Source organism: Gallus gallus, chromosome 2 (assembly GCF_016699485.2).
Source record: "Gallus gallus isolate bGalGal1 chromosome 2, bGalGal1.mat.broiler.GRCg7b, whole genome shotgun sequence".
Lineage (NCBI taxonomy): Eukaryota > Metazoa > Chordata > Aves > Galliformes > Phasianidae > Gallus > Gallus gallus.
In genome coordinates this window covers 77,818,284-77,841,791 of record NC_052533.1, presented here as the reverse complement: position 1 = coordinate 77,841,791, position 23,508 = coordinate 77,818,284, and the positions used below count along the sequence as shown (strand labels likewise).

At 42.2% G+C, this 23,508-nt stretch overlaps 2 protein-coding genes and 1 long non-coding RNA gene across 6 annotated transcripts in view; 2 read left to right on the top strand and 1 right to left on the bottom strand.

Moving 5' to 3' along the window:
- Positions 1-2,421, top strand: part of ANKRD33B (ankyrin repeat domain 33B) — a 38,772-nt gene extending 36,351 nt beyond the window's left edge. For both annotated transcript variants that reach the window (XM_040695722.2, XM_004935114.5), the window contains exon 4: positions 621-2,421. In XM_040695722.2, the coding sequence (XP_040551656.1) occupies positions 621-1,471 (851 nt within the window). In that variant the 3' untranslated portion in view covers positions 1,472-2,421. The remainder of the gene's footprint in view (positions 1-620) is intronic.
- A 12,155-nt stretch (positions 2,422-14,576) lies between these two features.
- The window catches only part of LOC107052639, a 29,889-nt gene continuing 20,957 nt past the window's right edge, over positions 14,577-23,508 (top strand). For both annotated transcript variants that reach the window (XR_001465249.4, XR_001465250.4), the window contains exon 1: positions 14,577-14,620. This is a non-coding gene — a long non-coding RNA (uncharacterized LOC107052639). The remainder of the gene's footprint in view (positions 14,621-23,508) is intronic.
- DAP (death associated protein) overlaps positions 15,808-23,508 on the bottom strand; it is a 43,994-nt gene continuing 36,293 nt past the window's right edge. For both annotated transcript variants that reach the window (NM_001031003.2, XM_046924442.1), the window contains exons 3-4: positions 19,700-19,742; positions 15,808-18,051 (exon numbers count right to left, since the gene is read on the bottom strand). In NM_001031003.2, the coding sequence (NP_001026174.1) occupies positions 17,932-18,051; positions 19,700-19,742 (163 nt within the window). In that variant the 3' untranslated portion in view covers positions 15,808-17,931. The remainder of the gene's footprint in view (positions 18,052-19,699; positions 19,743-23,508) is intronic.

Below are 23,508 nucleotides of genomic sequence, written 5' to 3'. Positions count from 1 at the left end.
TCGTTCCATTCACATTCACTCCTTTTCTGTGTCTCCATCTTTCTCTTTTAGAGATTTTCTTAGGGAATTTGGAATAAAATGATACTTAGTAGGGTTAAAACTGAACTCCTGATCACTTTCCCTGTACTCTCCTTTTTCCTGCTTTCTGTAACAGTTAAACACCCTTTGAGTGGAAGGTTAAACTGAAGCCATTACAAACCAGTTTCTGGTTGCCTTTCCTGATATCTAGTCCCTCTCATGTTGGTTTGAAATGGTGTCACTGAGATAAATCTAAGTGGGAAAAAATAATTCATCACGATTCTTCTCTGGCCTTTTCCCCAGATCTCAGTCTCTGTGCATGCCCATCTTCCAAAGCAATGTGACAGAACGCCTTTTCTTTTTTGACAAGATATCTATAGGTCAGTTATGTGTTGGCTGTTTGAAAGTGGCACTTCATCTGATAGAGAAGCTCGTCAAGAAGTCAAAAGTTGTAGCCTGTTCACATTTCAGCTTCAAACTTTTTCAAGGAACTAAGAAATTATCTACAGGAGCAATGATATACGTACATCAAAAGCGAATATTAAAGTGCTCAGAAATGCAGACGGTTTCACTAACACTGTTTGTTTTTCTTTTCTTTTGAGGGGCAAATGTTCACACAACAGACCCAAGCCGTGGACTGACTTCATGGGAATGGGCTTGTTATACAGGAAGGTCAGACTCTGCTTTCATCATGCAAAGGCTGATGGATAGACCATGCCCAGAGCAGTTTTGTGATCAATATAAACCGGAATGGCCAAAGATGAAGGAACTCCTTGCCAAGGCTGCAGAACCAAAAACCTGTTTGCAGAGGATTTCTGAGTGTGTGAGGTCAGTTGTCTCGTTCCAGGCTTTCCATGGCCCAGAAGAGGATGGGGTCCTTGATCACATGGTGAAGATGACGACAAGCTTAGGCAGTCCCTTCATTGCTCTGTCATGTAGGACTGTGTGTCCAGGAAGCCCGCCTTCTGTGGGAAAACGCAGACTGGCTGTGCAAGAAATCCTTAGGAAGCAGAGAGCTGAGGAGATCCGATCTCAGGACAAAGACCACGTTAGCAGCTATGAGAAATTATTTCAGAACTCCAAAATCACAGTAATCCCCAAAAAGAAGGACCGTCGAGCCAGTCTGCAGCCCGTCAGCCTCGCAGTGTCTCAAGTGAGCACCATAGCCACCAGGAAAACAAGCCTCTTGCCGCTCCACCTGCTCAGAAGAAGCAGCGTGAGGCCGGGATTTGTCATCCCCAAAGTCCGTGTCAGCAAGGCTCCTCCACCCACCTTCCAACCGGAAAAGGCAAGAAGGAGGAGCAGCGCTAAAGATGACCCCTACTTGCAGATTCCTAAGTGGAGATACAAGGAGCTAAAAGAGGAGCGTAAGAAGGCGGAGGAACAGGAGAAGAAAAGAGTAGCAGAGGCTCAAAGACAGAGGCAGGTGTCTCCTGCAAGAAGCAGAACCTGACTGACTGGCAGTTACTTGGAAGGTTTTAGAGCCATTAGTCTTGTTATCTGAGCAAGATAACAGACTGCATGCCATCATGCATGCCTGCTGTTGATGGAGCTGGAACACTGTATAGCGGCCTTTATGGTGCAGAAACATGGCAAGGGCTATACCACAGTGTGTCTGATTATGGAAGGTGAAGTTATTTTTGGGTGGAAGACAAAAATGTTTACCCGTCTGCTGTTGATAGGAAGTTCAAGTGTTTTTTTTTCATTTCCAGTTCCAGGTGAATGACTGCAAAACTGCCTGAAAAGCAACATGTGTGAAAGGATCATATTTTGTGTTTGTTCATTTTGTAATGGGTACAGTTAAGGAGTTGTACTTTTGACACTAGATATTCTTTCCTCTCCTTGCATTGGTAGGCATATTACGAGGTTTTATCGAAATAATGAAACATTTAAAATACATCACAGTCTCAGTGGGCAGTGAAAATCTAAGTCTACTCTTTTTTTAATGTATGAAGCACTTTACGGTATATTAATTCTAGTAATCAAAGATTAGTGCAAGGTAGATATTGATCTGTACAGCTCTATATGGTCCGTGTGGATACATTTCTTAATGTTTTTGTTCTGTTGAATATAAAGAGGGCTGCATATGAAATATTTCTGTAGCTGAGGTACTCACATCATCTGCAGATATAAATCAGGGACAATGACTGGTTTCTTTGGAGCAACAGAGAAGTTGAACTAACTTTTGTATGACAGTCACCTCTAACATTTGCCTCCCCAATTATGTTTCCCTGTATCCACTACCTGTTATCTCCTCTTTAGTCTCAGGGATTTTTTTGTCTTGGCATTTAACTGTGAAGTAAGGGAGATGGCGAACCTCAGGTGGGTTTAGATTTGTCTTTTTCCCTTGATATTTAAATTACTGTTAATAAATAAATAAATAAGTAAATAAGCACCAGTTTATTATCAGTGTCTGCACTGCAACTTTTCCAGGTTATAACCAAGACAGATTAACTATGCACATTACAGAAACAGAAGCAATTTTCCCAGGTATCAGGTCCAGCCACAAGCTATGACAATCTGGTCAGAGATTCAGTATCAGCCGTTGATGTTTGGAAACTGGCTGGATTAATTGTGAGATTTGATATCATGCATCTGGGTACCTGGAGAGTGTAGGACTTCACTCTGTCTCAAAAGCAGAAGAAGATATTCCTTAGTACTGAAGTTAAATCAAGAATGGGCCGTGCTGCTCTACAGTTGAAGATTGACATGTCAGATGTCCCGTCTATGACCCTAAAACCCACTGGATATATGGGGACCATACCATCCTCACTATATGAAGACTTTCAGAGCCATTGTCCTATCCCAAAATTAGATCTAAACTGTTTGGTTGGCCAGAGAAACACACTGGGCTTACAGAAACACCGCATCCCATGGTGCGCATGAGCACTTCTGTAAGCGCTTTTTTCTATAGGTTGGTGCTGGTTCTCATGGTCCAGAATACAGCTGTATGTGCTTTTACCAGAAGTTGGCCTGAATGACATGCCAGACCCTGGCAAACTATGATAAGGAATGGCTCTATACTTGCCGCTTGCTGAAGAGCACAGTCATAATGGTGGAGGGCAAAACATCTCAGAGGCTGACCAGAGGCTCACTGAACTTGTAATGAAACCATACGCATCATGGGAGAAATAAATTCAGTTGGCTATAAACTCGCATTCAGGTCGGTATTGCTAGCCAGCAGGTTTGGGGGCAGGTCTCAACAGAGGTTACATCTGACTGGTGCAACAAGGATGTTAGGCAGAGCCCAGTCTTTGTAGGCCTTGCTGGAAGAGCTGTGCTGGCTGGACTGCAATGTCAGATTGCCTCTCTTGTCCTGACGTGATGCAATAAGCACCCTGATGATAAACCTCCCCAGTCCTATGAATATAAAGATGGTTTTGGTCTGCACGACACATTTGTCCTGTGCAATTCATAGGCGCTGCTTTTGTAACGGGTTTGCTGTGACCAGAATGTAAGGCTGATCTTGTTTCTCCAGAGAGTAGGAAAACACCCTTTTAGCCACCTGTGGCAGAGATGGAAGGATAGATCTGGATGTGGTGCACTGTACTGAATGGCTTTACTATTAATTTCTGCTTAGTGCCAGCTGAGTGTACTGGAGATTTAGCTTTTGGAGTGTGTGTGGAAAAGCAACGTGTGCTGCAGGTAAAATTGCACTCAGTAGCACTTGCAGGAGGCACACAGCTGCCAGGTGCTCTCAGGGGTGAAGGTGCGGTGCGTTAGCGAGGGGGGCTGAAGTTAAAGCCTGCTTTCTAGCCCTTTGAACTTCCTCGTGCAAATGTGAATGAGTGTGTGATGTTTCCATTAAAAGAAGCACAAGCTGTGGAACTTATTGGTGACTTTATTCCTCAGATAGACTCGGGGTGCTGCCTCCCACTTCTCAGTGCAGGGGAGCGGTGAGGGGAAGGAGCGCTGCTGCCTGGTGGTGGAAGAGGAGGAGGCCCTGGTACAGGCTAGGCAGCTCCAGATGGTGTTCCGCTGGGTGAAACCCAGAGGTGATACCCTCTGAGAGGTATTTGTGTCCCTTCAGAGCCCACAAAGGGAAGCATGGGCTGTCTGTTGGATGATGAGGGGTCAGGGCCCATCTCCCCAGCCCGTGTCCCAGACGGCTGCTGTGGGCCCAACAAGCGCCAGCAGCCGCAGAGCTGCTAGGGAAGGCCAGCAGGGCAAACTGATTTGTGAGAAATGGGAATTACATTTTTCTTCCTTTTAAATCATCACCTGCATAATTACAAACCAACGCAGCCGTTTGGGTCATTTATAGAGGCTCTTCATTACTTAATTAATTGCTCACCAAGAGAGCATATTCAGCAGAGATATGGCTGATGAGCAGCCAGCAGTCTTCTCGAGGCAAGCAGGACTGGACTGACAGTTCTGCACTGCCTCTCAGTACAGTAAATCACGCAATTAAACCTTTGAATTCCCAGCCACTAATGAAAAGTGCTAAGCTGACGTTATTAGAGATAACAATGAGTGGAGATCGTCTCTGGGCAGTGAAGAGAGTGGATGTGGGCTAAGGGAGGCAATGGGGGGAAGAAAACACGTTGATGTCCACGTTGTGCCTCTGATGTAAAATAAGATTGGCTTTTGACCCAACTTCTTCTGACTGTTGTGCAGACAAGGCTTAGAAGCAGTCATAAAGGCTTTCTCTGGTCCAGCAAGGAGTATATTATTTAAAAAGAAATTGATTTGGTGTGAGCGTCCTTCCGTGCCTCCTCAGTTTCTCAGAAGTGGCTTTCCTGGTCATTTGGAGTCATTGTTTTCAACACCTTCCTGAGGTAATTAGTCTGGACATCACACATAAACATATCTTCTTACTTCCTTAGAGGTGTTGGTGTAGATATTAAAATGTTAGAATGTTTTAAGTTTCTTTTTTGTTGTTGTTTTGCTAATGCATAGCCTGTCAAATGTCACTGTGAAATGTCACTGCCATCATTAGGGGGTAAAAATCGGTGTTCTTTTAAAAAACAACACGGCAATATGACCGAGCCCTCAGTGCCTCTCTTTGCTGTTATCAGTGGCTCTGATGTGATGCAACAGCAGTGTATGTATGTCCTGCAGAGCACCATGTGCAGGAAAGACAATAAATAGGTTGCAAGTAGCACGAAGAAAAGGATTTACTGAATGGACAAAGTATCCAAATTATCCATCGCTGCAGCAATCCCAGAGACTCTTTTGAGGCTCTTTATTCATCAGTAGTTTTGGACAAAGAATTGCAGAAGACTTGATTTGAAGAAAAATAAAAAAAAAAGGTTGATTTTAATCGATAATTAAATCAATGTTTAGATGAAGCAATGCTTTATAATGCTACATATTCTGAATAAGGACATCCCAAGCATGGCAGACTGAATGCCCCAAATCAGTGAACAACTTAATTCCCTGCCTGTGTAATGATATTAATTATGCATGGTATTAAAATAACCATGCCCATAAAACTAAGTATAGGAAACACAGCCATACGTCATTAACATATATAGTAGCAGATTATTTAGCACTTATATATTCATATGCATTTACTCATCTATAAAATATACACACATGAAAGGCCTCTCACCTCCCAGTGATGATGTAGGGTACTCAGATATGCTAACGATGACCGCTGTATGAAAGCCAGCAGTAAGTAATTGTTCTCTAATAGCCTTTCATTCAGGCTATAAAACAGAGGCTACAAAGAGAAACCAGACCAGCTGCCTTCTCACTGAACACCACCACGGAGCTCTTGCATGGAAAAAGGCAGGGCGTTCTGTGAAAAATTGTACTTCATTGGGTAATTAAAGTTACTGTGCATATTAATTTTGCCTAGTCAGGTTTAAATCTGGCATTCTCTCTGCACATTTAAATTCACAGTGCTCTCACCATTCTTTCATGGTTGCAGAACCGTGACTATTGAGCAAGCCAAATGCTTCTGTTTTAGTCCACTCTAAGGAAAGCAGAAGAGGCTGGGGAAATGGATTTGGGTGGCTCCTTTCCCCATTGCAGCAGCTTCCAGCACAAATGGCATTTGCTGCTTTACAAAGCCATTCTTCCCAAACCAACTGACAAAGCTGTTAAGAGGCAGATGAGCAAAGCCCATGCTAGGAAGCTCCATCCTGAGTGCATTTATCTCACAGAATCATGGAATCATAGAATCATTAGTGTTGGAAAAGACCATCAGCCCATTCCCACCATGCCCACTAACCACGTCCCTCAAGGCCACATCCACACAGTTCTTGAACACCTCCAGGGATGATGGTGACACTACCACCTCCCTGGGCAGCCTGTGCCACTGCCTTACCAATAACCAGTATGCCAATATCTCACAAGGCTCCAATCCAAGTAGGAGCACTTGTAAATGCAGATTGAGAGAAAGGCATAGGAACTGCCACCAGCTTCTGTCTAGCGGGCAGACATGTGCATGCATATGGCATTTTTACAATCAGTGCCGTACTAACTAAGACCTGCCGAGGGCAATGTTAGCCGTCAAAGGTGTTTTCTGAGTATCTGTACTCAAGGTGATAAAATATTTACATTCCAGCTGCATCTGGCAGAGAGAACTAAGGTTTCCTAGTGCGTGTTGCCATTGTGTTGCAGCCAGCTTCCTGAAGGAGCTGGTGGCATTGGGATGTTCTACATCATTGTGCGGCAATGTTAATGTGACACAAATCAATATATGATTCAGTTAAGTAATTGCCCCCATTAAAAGCCCTGTTCCGGCATTTCAGAAGCATATACAAATGCAGTTGTATTGAAAATAGATGTGCTTTATTGCCAGCTTGGCTGCTTTCCAAGGAAAGGGCAGTGAAATAGTTGTCACTCAGGATTTGCCCAGTTTCCATGGTCTTACATGGAAAGATAAGATATAATCTCAGCCTCCCCAAATGCATCATTACAAGCAAAATGAAACCACTCACTTTTGCTGAGCAGCAGAACTGAACAGACTGATTGTGCCAGATTAAGGGTACTTTGTTTTCTCTTGAAAATCTGTTTTGAAAACTCAAGTACGACCAGCATGTTCATTTTAGAAAGTACTTTGTGGATGTGTTTGACACATCTCCATGAAAACTATGGGGTTTTATTCTGCACATGATGGGTTGCATTAGCTTCTATTCTCAAGTCCGTGGGTACAATGAGCAGCATTTGCCTGTGGTTTCCCAGCCACCATGAAGCAACCTTCTGCAAGAGCCTTTTTGGGCCTATGTGAGGCTTTCTGCACCACAGGGGGAGTGCCCCTTCTCTTCTCTAGAACAAACAGTGTCAGTGGCTGCTGAGTCACAGGGAGCAGCCCTATAGAGTGCTGGCATCCTGCTTGTGGTTATGAGCTCACGTTGAGCTCTTCACAGTCTTGGGTAACCACGTCCCCAACCACCCATCCATTCATGAACCTTCAGTTGAGCTGTCTTAAGGTTTCCGTGACTGACCTATCTACTGTGCTCTGAAAAAGCCAAGAGCAGTGTGCTGGAGTTACACTGTGCATCAGCTGTCCGCACAGCCAGGTCTCTTGGTTAGGTCTGGTTCTGGTCTGAATTTAAATAAGTGAACAAATTTACTAATAAATAAAAAGGCAGACTTGGTCCAGCTAATATTCACTTGGCTTAATCAGAACCAGTTTGAGAACTTTTGAGTTCTAAAGCAGTAGAAATTATTCATTCTGAATTTAGAGTTTCTGGTCAGAGAGCTGAGACATTTAACTAAATTGCTGACATTTTCTAGTGGGGAGTGCTGCCCATTCATGGACAGAGGACCATTCCTTTCCCTCTTGCTGGGGCTCTCACTTGAGCCCTGCCTCATCCATTCTGTTTTCATTGCAGCTTCCATTTTTCTAGCACGAGAGTGAGGGCATAGAATCATAGAATCATCAAGGTTGGAAAAGACCTACAAGATCATCTAGTCCAACCGCCCACCTATCACCAGTAGCTCTCTCTAAACCATGTCCCTTAACACAAAGTCTAAACACACACGGGGTCCTCACTCCTCATCCACAGTGCACTGTCAATGAGTTTCTACCTGCACTGCAAAGCCAGTAGCAGCTCCAGCAGCAGCCTCTTACCTCTGGCTAATTCCCAGTCTCCCTTTCATTGCCATGGCTTGCGGTTGCCTCCTGCACAGACTCTGGCACCATATTATAGCACTGCATTATTGTTTGGGTTTGGATAACGTAAAGCACATGCAGTAACTTAAACCACATGCTGGGTAAAGAGCCATATCCAAACAGTCCTCTTTTTTTCCATCAAGTAAGACATGGATTTCATCTTTAATTCAGGGCTATCTTTTGAGGATCACAGACCCATCTCAGGAACAAAGTGAGCCTGACAACAGTCGGAGGCAGATGTTGAAATATTAATCTACGCTTTTGTGACATTCAAGCTGGATTACAGTAATTCCCTGTTTGCAGGTCTTCCCGAGGCCTCCTCATACAAAACACAGTGTGTGGAGAAGTCAGCTGTGGAATTTAAATGTGTCCTGCAGACAAGAACCCACCTAAGCTTGGAGCTTGCTCTGAGCCATCCATCAGTTCTTTGTTTAAATGTATGGCGGTGGGTATTTATGGACACGAAAAAACAGATCTCAGGTACCTCTATGAGAAGGAAATAGTGAAGAAAACCTGTATATGTGGTAGGAAAGCTCTGGCTTTTTCCTTCCAAAACTCATCACCCCAGGACACAGAATGGATGCTATGTTGGTCATCCTCCTTGTAAGGAGCTGAGGGGCCTTTGCTTAGGGCAAGAACTAGTTAAATTGGAAATCTAACACACTGAGGCAGCAGTGAGGAGCTGAGGGCTTCGTACCAGCCAGCTGGGAATGCAAGGAGAGCAGGAGGCTGGGTGAGAACAAGGGAAACCATCAGCCCAGGGGCAAGGCTGAGAGAAGCGCTGAGAAGCAAACAGACTGAAGCCAACATCACTGTCCAGGTATGTGCAGAAACTTCAAAACTTCTCGTCACCTCTGTGCCACATAGAAATGTATTCCTAAATCCCTAGTTATCTCATAAGGGCAGCTCCTGTTCACCAGGTAATGAGGGAAAAAGATGGATAGGAAAGCCCATAGAAATTAAGCTACGTAATGGAAACTGTGTCAATCAAGCCATCAGAGCACGTAAATCTATTTGCTTCAGAAAAACGTGCAAAGTCCTTTGCAGATGGTGGAGGCAGCTCAGGCAGCAGTGGAGCCTGGGGCAATCCTACTGGTATTCCGTAGATGCCAAACGACGGCGAGGCCTGACACATTCTGAATGACGGCCATCTGCTGCTCGTGGCTGAGAGGTGACCAAGCCTGGACAACTGCTGAAAACCAAAAAAGAGCGGAATTACATAAACAGCGTACAGACATGGAAGTTAACATCCTCTCAAACTAATGAGAAAAAAAAAAAAATACAGGTACTTTCCTCAGAATTGCAGTAAGCTGACTGTGTCTTCGTCCTGTTCTTCCCACCACTTTCTTCCCCTGGTAAATGAGACACTGAAAACTTTACTTAGAAACTCAAGGCTAAAAATCTTCTGCCTCATATACCACCATCACACCCTACCATGCTGAATAGCTCCAGCTTTTGGGGATTCTAGTGGGCTATTGACCAGATTTATGAAGCCATGAAAGCAAAAGGCAGGTCACCGCAGTCCAAATGCCGTTAAATCCCTGTGTTGCCATTTCCCATTAGCTAGACTCTGCTGAAAGCCGTGTGCCAGCCAAGAAGACACATCAGAGATGACACTTAGAAGGGATTTAAGTGAATCAGGGGAAGAATGACAGAATGCATGGAGACAAGAGGGGAAAGATGGAAGCAGCGATCCAGCAGCAGCAGCACGTGAGATGAAGCCAAATCCTAATTTAACAGCGATTATTTCCCACCAGAGTTATTTGAAAAACACATTAGTGTATGGACATGAACTCTGACAGTTCTTATGCAATTGTGGATTTGCACCCACCCCAACAGCCTTCATATTTCTAGGCCGAAGGCAGAGCAGAAGCAAGCAGCATTGCCTTCTCCCAGAGCCCGAAGGCTCCCCTTCCACTGCAGCAGGCAGGTCTATCTTGCCACAGTTATCAAAACTACTCCATCCATCCATCCATCGATAAGGCTTGTGAAACAAGTACAGGGTGCTCTGAACATTCACCAATACACGCTTTAGGACAAGAGCTGATCTTTCAGTCCTTCTAGTCTGGGTAAGATCACTTTTTAAGAGGCACGCAATATTCAAGCATCATCTTGCCTCAGCTCCTATGAGGCTTTTCATAAGCACAGCTGAGGCAGACGGTGCTTGGATGGGGCTGAGCAAACTTCCTGTGCAGTGTGGGAGAGTCACTGGTGAGGATGAGGCAGAAGGTGCTGAGATCGGCCCCAGGGACAGCCCGGCCAGCTGGGCCCAGCCCTGTCACAAGCCAGAGGAAACGCAGCATCTTCTCATCTGGTTTATTTGAAGTTATTTAATTAAATGAAAATATAAATGTTGCAGTCAGAATAGGAGCTGGAGATCTTATTTCAATATTTCTTACCCTCCCTTCAGCTTCAATTTTAATGATGCTTTGGCTTTCGGAGTCAACACCATTGGGATGCATGCAGAGTCCCTCTTTTCTCTCAGAAATGGTGTTTCAGGAAGCCCACAAACTCTTATCTCAAGGTGCTGGTGGCACTGTTCACAGTTGCAAGACAACGTCACAAAGCACACCACATAGAAAAGGAAGGGAAGCTGCACTTCTTTCCCACCAAGCTGCACCCACACTTCTGGAGCAAGGTCTATGCCTGCACAGCCACTCAGGAGCTGCTCACACCTTTCCTAGGATGGCTTGCAAAGCGTTTCTGCAAAGTGTTAATTATACAGGCATTTTTCCTTTGAGAAAACACCTACTGAGTTAGGCAGCGAATGCTGGGATGCTGTCAGGGCATGTAGCTATTTAAAGGCATTTCCACATCTGTTTTCACAGACAAATTCTATTAAATTGTAACTACAACTGCGTGCATTTTACTGGTAAGCAATCAGCTTTCACAAAAGACAGCAAAAGCTTCCTCTGAAATGGGCTAGGAATTCAGATCCCTTAAAATCTGATTCCAGATCCCAATACCATGCCCTAAGCACTGCTGCCAACACTGCCTATTGAGGGACACGTGTTTTTACTTATGGTCACTCACAAGCATCTCCAGAAGAGAGAGTCACCATTTGGATGTGGTACTCAGGGACATGATTTAGCAGAGGGTTGTTAGGGTAGTATGGTTGGGTTATGGTTGGACTCGATGATCTTGAAGGTCTTTTCCAACCTGAGCAATTCCATGGTTCTATGATTCTATGAGGTGTGCAACCCACAGGCTGAGGTCCGGAGCCAAGCACTTGTGTCCTCCTCTCCTGTCAGCTGCACACACGAAGCCTGGACAGCCTCTATGCTCAGGCCTGGTGCCGCTGGCCATCACCAACACCCCACACCTGAAGGCACCTTTTCGGCATCACCACTTCTGCCCTTGCCAGAGGCTCTCAACCACAATGCCAGGGCGATGGCCTGGCCCTGAGAGCTACTCATGGAGGGGGCAGGCCCACGTGTCACACACTGCAGCCTGCGTGGCCCCCATGGGCTGCGGCCTCAGCAGGTTTGGCTCAGAAGTGAAGTCATCTCCCAGGAAGGATCTGCTTAGATGCTGCTCTAATGTCTGCAGCTCCAGAGGCTGGCAGAGGATTGTGCCTTTCACTCCTCTCCCCTTGAACAAAGTCACACCTGTCACAAAGCGCTGACCACCAGAGAACAGCACACACGGTGCAGAATGGCAGATGGGAAAGGGCTGCATTCTGTAAACAACTAAATGTGTAAATCCAGGAGAGAGGAATATTACAAGTCACGATGAACAGTCAGATCACGCTCTATACTTGCCATAAATATTTATCGTGGAAACAATTGGCTAACGGCGAACCAGCTATTAGTATGTGAAGTAAAGCTCTTGTACTACAAAACATAAGTTTCCAGTGTGTGCGTTTTAGGAGCTATTTGGCACAGTGAAAAGCAAGGCTGTGTGCTTAACAAATGTCCTCATAATGAGCTGAATTGAAAGGCTTGTTTAAGGTTTCAGCCTTCCATACTCGACACCTCCAGCTGTCACAGTTGTCACATCAGAAGTGGGCTGATGTTTACTCTGTTCTGGGTGATAAATCAGGCCCTAGAAAAGAATTCTTGCATTGAATCTTCCTTATATTTTATCCAGAGAATAGGAATTAATTAGGTAAGGAATCGGCTTCCAGTGTTGGCTTGTTTATTAGCAACTCACACTTAAAGCAGTGAAAAGATACCTGCAGAAAGGATGTTAAAGGTGTTCATCCAAACTATGTGTTCCAAGAAATCTGATCTCACATTTCTTAACGCCCCTTGGATGAATAAAACATGAGATCTTCGGTTCTAAAACTGACTACTGTCCTTCACTGTAGGTACACACACATACTAGAATATTAACTAGATCTCCCTTCAGCTGAAGTAAGTCTCAGTTCCGCAGCTGATACACAAATGCACCCATTGCTGGCTATTGCAGCAGAGAGAATTTATTTGTTTTGCGTTCGTAGATTTCCGTCATCCAAAGTTCTCCCGCGCAAAAAGATTCAAGGCCGTGTAGATGAACAAATCAATGAGTTGTGCACTCGTGAATTAAAGCAGTGGAAACTGAGTGCATTGAGCTCTTACAGGCAACGGTCAGAACCTGGTTCTGAAGGGTGATAGCTCACTTTCTTTTCTCTGATGATCTTCTAAGGGCTGTTTTCATAGAACACCTCCAAATCCACTGCTAGGCCAGGTCCGTTGCTATGCTTTCCAAAGCATTTGTTCCTCTGTAAGAAAGTGACCTCACTGTCCTTCCTAACACAGCAACAGGCGTCTGCTGACACCTAAGACAGTCTGTACCAAAAATGCCTTGATGTTATTTTACCCACTCTCACAACATGCTGTGTGTCAGACAGACTAAAGGACAAAACCCATCTCACCGAACCAGCCTTAGGCACAAGTTGAGAAGGTAACCAAGGTAATACACGTGTCCTTACTACTCGCTAGCGAAAGCTCACAGCTCGTTAGCACCTAAACAATTTTTACTATCCTTAAAACCACAGAGGATTACAAATGCTTTCCTTCATTAAAGCTGAGGAATGACCTATAGAACACAGGCCACCAGCATTTTCTAAAAATAACTCCACCACAAGCTGGGCAGCAGAGATTACATTGCGGAGTCCTTTCAAGGTCACTTGCAAGATTTACGCTTGCAATGGGCTCACTGTCTGTGTTTGAGACTTGTCCCAACCCGGCCGGGCCGAGAGCACATTTTCAAAAAGAACTGCCAGCATCCACACATGCCTGACAGCTCCAAGCAGTCTGCTCTCAGAAGTTGGTGTTCCTGTTGTCACCTGAGCTCAGCAGCCTGAAAGAAAAGGGAATGGCCTTTGTAACAAAACTCAGCCTTCATTCCCGGAGTGCTTTGTAAAATATAACGCGTTCCGTCTCTCCCTGGAGGTTTCCTGTGTAAATACGTGTGCTAAGATCTTATGAGAAAGACTCAGAGAAAGAGATGTTCTGTGAATACTGTTTTTCAGATGCGGGATGAGGAAAACCTAAAAACACATGTTCTTGAAGGAGACTCAAGAACACAGACAGCAACAAGCAAAATACAAACTTCCATCTTCCCAAGGCAGAACTTGTGTGTGCCAGAGGTGTCACAAAGAAACTTCCAGAGAAAAAACAAAATTCATTAGGATATCAAGTTGAGCACCTTTAATAATTATATGTAATACAGACACACCCACACTTACCAGGACTGTAGTGACAATGTATTTTACCCCCCTCTGTTGAAGAGATCAGGTGATGGTTTATCACTGTAGACCTAACTCATTCTCTTTTCTTCTAACCTTTCTCTTCTAGCCTCCTCCAGGCAATAGACAATGTTAGTTGCGATCCCTTGTGCATAAGCCACATTTCAGTGTCTTTCTCTTATGAGAAAGGAGATTTGTGTGCAAAGAACTTTAACTCAAGCTGAAATTTTCTTCTTTACATAACTGGAGCATCTGATCTGCAACATCTATTCCTGCTGTAACAGTACCTGTACCCCACATTTTCAGAAATGCAATTAACATATCCTAATTGGCATTGGCCTAGACTTATATCTCATTTTGATATAGTGAAACCTGAAGAGGACGCAAGAGGTTGTTGACAATACCCATAACCCTCCTCCTTGGTGAAGACAGTGAATATTCTGAATGTGTTTTTCTAAAATTACGTCCAAACCACCCCCTTCACCTTTGTACGAAACAGACTGTTGTGAATATTTTCACTAAAGAGCCGGCAGTGTATGGTGATCGTGCTGCCACAAATAAAAGCACAAGAGTTCTGTTTCAGGCCATCCAGTGAGAAACAGATAAATCCTACTGTAGAAAGGAGAACTAAATAATTACTAATAACTGCATGCAGCAGAAATGCTGAGTCATGGCCTGAAGCAGTGATTGAGCGCCTGGTGGGAAGGCAGGGCCACACAGGGGAGCTCAGCTGCATGCAATGTGCCTGAGTGTCCAGAAGGGGTGGAGCCAGAATCCACCCCTTCCCTGACCTCATTTAAGGCTTGGCAGTGGAGGTAAGGGTATCTTGCTGGAGATCTTTGCCTGGCTGAGACCTTCTGAAGGTAAGCAGTTTTTGTTCTTTCATTTCTGTATCCATGGCTGCTGTGTTTGGGCTTGTTCTTCTTTGCTGTAGTCTAGGATTGTGCCACTCTGATATTGTTGCTCTGCTTTCTATCACGTTACACTGCAGAAAATGGGGCTTGAAATACTCATGGACAACTCAATCAACAGTGCGCCAGGCATCACGTTCATGTATTCTCTCAAAATTTTATTGAAAGAAAACTGCTTTTGAATAATATAGAGTATCGTGACATGACTGCTGAAACTAAGAATAAAACATTGCAATATTTGTAGGGCAATAAATCAGTTGTATTTACTGAGGCATCGCATATATTTACTACATACAAATTATGTGTAATAAACACTAAACATAGAATGTCAAAGTATCAGAGAGTTTCCTGTTTATGAGTGTGGATGGTGATAGGATGAAGGGGAATGGTCTTAAACTGAGATGGGGGAGGTTTAGGTTAGATATTAGGAGGAGGTTTTTCACACGGAGGGTGGTGACACACTGGAACAGGTTGCCCAAAGAGGTTGTGGATGCCCTGTCACTGGAGGCATTCAAGGCCAGGCTGGATGTGGCTCTGGGCCACCTGGTCTGGTGGTTGGTGAGCCTGCACGTAGCAGGGGGGTTGAAACTCAATGATCATTGTGGTCAACCTAGGCCATTCTATGAAAAATCTTGTGGTTGTTTATTTCAAGTGTCCTGTGAATGACCTGTGTTATGCGATACTACCTGTTGTGCTATGAGATGCTCATCAACTCTTCTAATTATAAAACTTTCTTTTCTGAAAGACTGGAGCTCAAAAATCAATGGAAAATGTAAGATCTCGTTTCCCTTACTGTACAGACTTGGATTCTATACTTTCACCTAGACCTAGTGGAGCCCCTAGTGGGACTCCAATTTCATAGCAACTCACTTTCCAATTGGCAGAACCCAAAAAACTTAATCCCTGTGTCATAAAACTTCCTAATAATTTTCACTAGTTATCAAGTGTGGTTTGTTTTGTACTTACAGAAAAATTAGGCTAATTTACTACCTCAGGTTTTACTGTTGTGTTATTGCCTTGTTGACGCTTTCAGGACAATTCTTTTGCAATAATTTCATGTAACATCTGAATATAGACCATACTTGTATGTGACTGTGATATACTTAAAAGTATTAATAATCATCAGCAGACAATCCAGATGACCAATTATGATTCTTTATTTTCGGCAAGATAATGCATTGGTAAGGACAGCTATGCACAAACATGGATATCTTTCAACCATACATAATATGCTTTCATAAAGAGACATTTTCTAATCATATAGCAAATCCCACACTCTAAAAGTAACTAAAGATATCTTGAGAATCTTGCTTCATTGTACAAACTTACATACCCATCTCAGGAATCAAAGACAAATGTCTGATGCTGTCTATATATGCGATATATATTGCATTAACAACCAAGAGCAGTTGTTTCTAACTCAAAAGCTGGAAACATGTTGCTTGCGTAAGGTAGGAACACATAGAGTAGAGCTGTCCAAGCCCACCAAATGGTGTGCTGCTATTCTGAAGTATTTCTAGTTTTCCACTATAGTCAATGGAGTCAAGAGGAATTCAGGTTGTCTTGAAACATGCTCTACTGACTGTTTTGACTACAGTTAGAATCTACACACTACTTCAGATGTAGACATAAAAATAGGAGAGCTGAATGCCACCATTCTTAAACCAGCAGCTACCAGCACCAAGTAAGTGACCGTGACCACCTGCTGACGCACTGATGCAGCACACTGACAGCTACTGGCTACACTATCAATGAGATGATAGTCTCTTTGTCCTGAATCTGCTGGTGATTTAGCTCATAAATATGTTCCATGAGATCCAACAATTCTACCTTCAAGGGTAAATTACTCATGTGTGAATCACTTGTACACTCATGAGTGGCTAAGAACAAGGCCTCAAAAGTACCAATGTCAGGAACAGAAAGCATATTTTAAAATATGCATTTTCTAATACAGATTAATTCTTATAAACAACACTCACTCCTTAAGGCAAGTACAGTTATCTAATTAAACTGAAAATAAGGACTTCATACACAAATATAGGTCCCCTTCCTTGGTACAGAATATATACATCCAAGCCTATCTTTTGTAATACACCCTTTGCATTTCAAGCCTATGAATAGATGGCCATACCAGGTCCCCTTCACTTACACGATGTGAGTTATCCCACTTGTGAAATGGGCCATATTTCAGTGTTTTGCTCCTGTATTCACTTTTCTGAGACTGTTAGAAGTTTTTACAAACTCATAGGGCATTAAAACCTGTACTGGTCAGTTAAAACAGACCTATATTTTTAAAATGTAGGTGGAATGTTTTCTTTTTTTTTTTAAAAAAAGACTTTCCTGGGTTCTATAGAGCTGAAGAAGGAATTGGCTAGAGCTTGTGCTTTTTTTTTTTTATTTCAAACTGTGTAATTGACATATTTAACTATGTGGCCTAACCTAATCCAATTGCTCTGTCTGGCAAGTAGCTTTTATTCCCTTCATTCTTTCTTAATTTTAAGAAAGATGCATAACAGAGCTTGGCTCAAAGTTAAACACAGTAATGGTGTAATTTAAAAAAAGAAATCAGATTTTCCTCCAGTTCAAGTTCAGTTCTTGAAGGTCCTGAATTTCATGAACTTGTTGCTGGATTTGAGAAATCACCTCAAAAGAATAGGCCTGTGAGGTCACAGCAGCAGCGTGCTTATAACTCTTGACTACTTCTTTGCACCCATGCAGAGCTTGCACAAAAGAACTTCATAAAGACTGGGAGTGCAAAGGGGTTTAAAAAAGATTCAGCTGGATATCTGCCTACTTGAGATCTAACACCTCAGGATACTCAAGACTGCAAGACTGTATTCAAGACAATCACTAATTTGTCTCAACAAACTCCCTCTGGATAACAGAAGTACCAGTACCAAGGGGATGTTCTCTACTGGTTTAGCATAAAAACTACATTAACTATCTGCTATTGCAATGCCAGAACTAAAAGCTCAAGTTTTAAGCTCACTAATCATAATAGATTTTCATCTTGTCAATCAGTCTTATTAAAAAACCATGCTTGATCAGCAAATACTTAATAGAAAAGGGAAAACTTTCTATTTGGTATATCAACTCAACAATGTCTTTGTTCTCATTAACCCTTGGGAATTAAAGTAAAAGAACGGGATAAGATTTCTAGAGGTCAATATTACTGATTTGATAATGTGAACCATGAAGGGTCAATGTCTTCTCTCGAAAACATATTCACTCATGGCAGTATGGCTGAGATTTTGGTGGTGAGCTCACTTGCGAGGTTGGTGGATGTGCTGTTTGACATGTTGAGGGTGAGGAAGCTTTTCCACTGAAGGATGTGGTTTCTGATGAGCCACCTGAGCAGCTGCTGGAGGGAAGTCCTTGTCACCCTGTTTGAAAAACACATCAGGAAAAATTTGAGAAATATTAAAAGCGTATGTTCCAGTTTAAGTGGATATAAGGTTTTTAAAGTGTGAAGAGAATATGAAAAACAGGACTGCATATTCCTCTGAAGTCCTGCTGTACACATACTACCTTGCCCTTCTTGCAGGCAACTTCAAAATTTCATTTGCACAAATCTCACTTCTTCCAATTATACACAGTGCCTAAGAATGCATTATCTTAGAGTGACTCAGGAAAAAATGAACATTTTATCTTCATCACTGAATAGCCCCTTGTGTAAAGTCACTGCCACTGGCTCTCTATGGTCAGATCTACTCCATTTATTTGTTTTCACAATGCAATAAAATAGAGGAACTGTTTTACAAATAATCTAAGGCAGCCTGAAAATCTATCTGCACAGGAAAACCAACTGCAGTAACACTAGTTCTGCAGGAATAAAGGCACTCTATTCTTTATTTATTCTTGACTCAAATCTTCAACTACCTACCTTTCAACTTCCTCTTGTAACAAGGTCTGCTAGTCCCTTGGTACTGTTCTAGTGTATCCGTTCACATGTAATACCTATGGAACTTAGAACTCCCAGAACTCCCTTTTCTAGCATTAGTACCATGTGGTTTTCAAGAAGTAGTGGGAAACATCTACTACCACTCCTTGATGATAGAGAACAGCATCATAATTTCCATGCTTAGAAGCTGGGATAGATGCCAGGCAGAACAGCCTGTATTCCACTGGTTCAGAGGGTGACAATGTACAGAGATATCTTGTACAAAGCAGATGCCTCGGACTGCTTGTTTATCACCTGATCCTACTCCAACTTCTTCCATTCCATTCTGACAGCATTTTTTTTTTTTAAATCTTGATCACTAGGTTAGCACTTAACATGTTTTTTCACTTTGTAGACTACTCCAAACTGCTTCTAATTCTCAAAGATCTCTTCTTGTCAGACTTGACACTTTCTACCTTCTTTCTCCTTGATGCTGATGCTTGTCTCTTACATATTTCTCTGGCACCTTGCATCCTGCTGTCTCAGATGGATGATGTAAAAGCAGCTCTTTCTCACAACTTGTGAGTAGGTGGGTGGACCATACTATGCACACCATTGAAAGCCATCATGACTAAAGCCCTGTCATAATGCATGAGGAAAGAATTACTGATCAGAAAATTAATAGTTAATACTAGTGATTTAGTTTATGGGTTTCCAGGTCTTAATTGCAACAGCAAGCCTAGGTATACCCCAAGGCACACATGGCAGCTCAATGCCTTCAAACACCTACCATCACTGGCAGAAGTACTGTTCACAGATCAAGCTATGGCAGCAGACTTAAATGCAACTGCTTTCAAAGAAAATCAATGCTGTAATATCTAGCTTAGATATGAAAAGAAGATCAAATAAGCTTTAAGTGCTAAAATTCAAAGAAAAATGGTAGAAGCCTTTTCAATAAATTTCAATTTCACACACACAAAAAAGCCAAGAAGAATGCTCAAAGGGATGTAAACAAATATGCAAAACATAAAGACTTTTGTCATAAAAGAGAAAGGGAAATGAAAAAGATTAATTTTGCTCTGATCAGTGATTATTCCAAAAAGCTGATGATCATATTTCTATGGTTAAAAGAAATGTAATGGCAATCTTACCCTTGCTATGACACCAGAGATGAACACTGTTGGTTTAGGTGGGCTGAAAAAAAAAATAAGAGGGATTAACTGTACAAAACATTCAGAAGGTAAAAATGAGAAGCACATCACATGAACAATGGGGAAAAAAAAAGGCATTCTTGGAATTAATCATTCTTGGAATTAATGTTTCAAATAAACAAGATAAGTTTTCTCTTCAAATGACTTTTTTTCTACCACTTTCTGCTGCTGAGAACAGTAACATGGACCTGCAGGTTGGGGCTGCTATTACTTCATGTTAATTGACAGACGTAAAAGGCTAGTCCAAAAGCCCTGTGTTCCTTTCTTGATCTTAAGAGTCTTGGTTTGTTTGCATTGGCTTATTAATCCTCAAATTTTACATATAAGCTGCCAGCAGTATACTTTAGACTTAATGTATCTGTACTGTAAGAAACAATGAAAACTAGTTGGAGTAAAGCTACTGCTGTCACAGGAGATAAAATAAGATTCCGAGTCTTATAAAAAACCAAAACCCAATACTTTAAATCACAGACTTTCAAGCAGATATTTATCTACTCTATTACACAGAAGGAGAGCAATGTCTGTAATAAAACAAATGTTTAAAAAAAAAAAACCAACAAAACAAAGCCTGCCCCACTTTTTCATTTGCAGACTTCCATTTGCATCAACAGAACCAGGCTCAGTAGCAGAGTTTGACTCTGAAGCTCGGTCAACACATGGGGTTAGATTCCCTGGCCTATGGATCTCCTGATTAAGTCACTGCCAGAGTCTCTGAACACCCCAATTACTTAATAATCATTGCTCCTCTTGAAAATTTTTAGAAAGTTAGTAAGACATGATTAGAAAAAGGGAAAACAGAAAGGAATTTCTGCTTTAAAATACTTCCATTTATGAGTGTGGGTAGTATTTTCTGTAATGAGAAAAAGTATTTTGATAGCTGTATTAGCACTTCTTTGATCTCATTTTCTGCCAGTATAAACTAATAACAAGTGAAGATCAATAGCAAAATGCTTTCATTTTATCCTGATTTTGCTGAGCCAATTAGTACATTACAGTCTGGATGAGAAACACTGTAAGATGAGTAACAAACTAAAAGAAACAACTCTGAGAAAATACAGATGTACTGCAGTGGCTGCTGGTTCCATTCACAAACTAACACAATGATACTATATAGGAAATGAACGAGAAATGGAGAAACAACAAGTTAGCAAGTTGTTCTTCAATTACACATGGGATCTGGCTTTAATCACACTCAGAGAAATAGTTATTTGTTTGGCATCACATTATTAACAGTACTGGATAGTGAGAAATTCAAATCAGATGGATTTTTCCTATTTTCCTATATTCTTACAGTAATACTTGAGTGCTCACTACGCCTGCATGCTACATGAAATTCAAATCAACATTTCCTAGAGAAAAAAAAAAAGCCTGTGTGCTGAATGTGTTATGGCTTGTCTGTCTCCCAACCACACTGTATTATCTGCTCTAAGTTCCGTACAAATTAAATGTTCCATGGTTTTGGCCAAAAATAAAACCCAAAAGCGTGACGGCTGTAGCATAATGAGTGTTTCAAGGAGCTTTTCCCACTGCAAATTTTAAGTCTTCCCGGGAACTCTGGTCTCCTATTTAGGAATGTCAAGCTGTTAATAATCAAAGGACCAGAGCTTACAAGTGCTAAGCTCCCTGGGTATGCAATAAGTTGGATAGAGTTAGAATACCTAGTGTGTTTCTGCACTTATTTTTCATTTACTTGTATATTCTTTTGACTAAGGAACTAGGCTGAAGGTCCTGTAGGGATCATTTTCATAGTAAGTACAAATAAAAGCCTGTCAGAGTTCTGTGGTTCAGGTAGTACAGCAGATGTAATTGGTCTATCTCTATGAAGAAGACAAAAATCAGTAATACCATTTTCCTGGTAAAAACTATTTTCCTCAGATACAAAGAATTTAACTGGAACTCTATCATATTTAACTCTAACATATTTAAACTTATTTGTACACAGTTGATTCCTGGACTGCCTTTAATTGCACTGTCTTATAAGACAGCAATTAGATCCACCAAAATGCCTCATGCTAAACTTGCCCTAAAGTCAACACAGAACATATCAGGACAGTACAGGGCAATTCACTGACAAAAAGGGAACAACCATCCTACTTGGAAATGAGAGCATCTGCATCCAGACTTGTTTGCAGCAGACTTGACCTTCATTTCCTAATGAGGTTCAACAAAGTAAAGTGCAAGGCACTTGGATCAAGGCAACCCCAGATATCTATACAAACTGGGGGAAGAACTCCTTGAAAGTAGCCCTGTTGGAAAGGACTTAGGTGGTCCTGGTTGATGAAAAACTTAACATGAGCCAGCAGTATGCTCATGCAGCTCAGACAGCCAATGGTACCCTGGGTTTCATCATGAGAGGTGGTCAACAGTGACAGGGAGGTGATTGATTGTCCCTCTCTACTCTGCCCTCCTGAGGTCCTAGCTGGAGTACTGTGTCCAGGTCTGGTGTCTCCAACACAGGAAAGATGTGGCGCTGTTGGAGAAGGTCTGGAGGAGGGCCACAAAGATGATCCAAGGGCTGGAGCACCTCTCCTATGAAGACAGGCTCAAGGGACTGGGCTTGTTCAGCCTGGAGAAGAGAAGGCTGGGAGGAGACCTCAATGAGGCCTTTGACTATTTGAAGGGAGTTTATAAACAGAAGGAAATTAACTTTTCACACTGGTGTGATAGACAGACAGGACAAGGGGGAATGATTTCAAACTAAAGGAAGGGATAACTAGATTAGATGTCAGGAAAGTTTTTTACTGAGTGGTGAGGTGCTGGAAGAGATTGCCAGAGAGGCTGCAGCTGCCCCATCCCTGGAAGTGTTTATGGCCAGGTTGGATGGGACCCTTGGCAATCTGATTTAATAGTTGACCTAGTGGCTGGCAACCCTGTCTGTAGCAGGAGGTCAGGAATTTGATGATCCTTGAGGTCCCTTCCAACCCAAGCCATTCTATGACTTCCACCTTTGTTTGTCTTCTTCCTGGCCTTTTGATCAGATTCTTGCTGTGTGCTGTTTGCAACTTCCAGACCGAAGAACTAATGGGAATGCTGATATGACTTCCACCTCAAGCATTTCTATTATTCTGTTCCAGCTGATATGAGTAACCACACTCAATAAATATTGCAATGAGACATCCTCTCTGAGAGAGCTAATGACAAAGGCAAAGAGGTGAACGTTTCACTCCTATGGAAGAAACATCATCTGACCATTACGTTCGTTTTCATATGTTCATTATCCCTTAGCAGGTAAAAAGACAGCAAGCTGGCCAGAAACATCAATGATTGAGCATCTCTCTATTTATGTTCTATGCTAAGGCCACTGGCATTTTCTTATTTCGTTTTAATTAAAATTTAGTTAAAATTTTAATATTATTGATTATCTTGGATGATCCACAGAACCAGAATCAGGCCACAGCATATCTCATCACACATCTATACTAATGAGAAATCCAACTGATCAAAGAATGGCCTGGATAATCAGTCATTGATTCAAGCTTCAATTTCATTTTTAATGAGAGAAATCTTTTTACAGATGAGCTTCTTCGCAATAAATTCAATCTCTACTGCCAGAGTCTCAAATCATTGGCTTTGTGGGACACAGATTAGCTGCCAGGACCATAATTTCATAATCACACTCCAGGACATCTATTGCAGTTGTGAAATTTCAACATCACTCACTATCATTCCAAACAGCCTACCAAAAATAGATATAAAAATAGAGAATAAGCACAGGCTAGTATTGCTGCACTTGTAAAATATTATCAAGT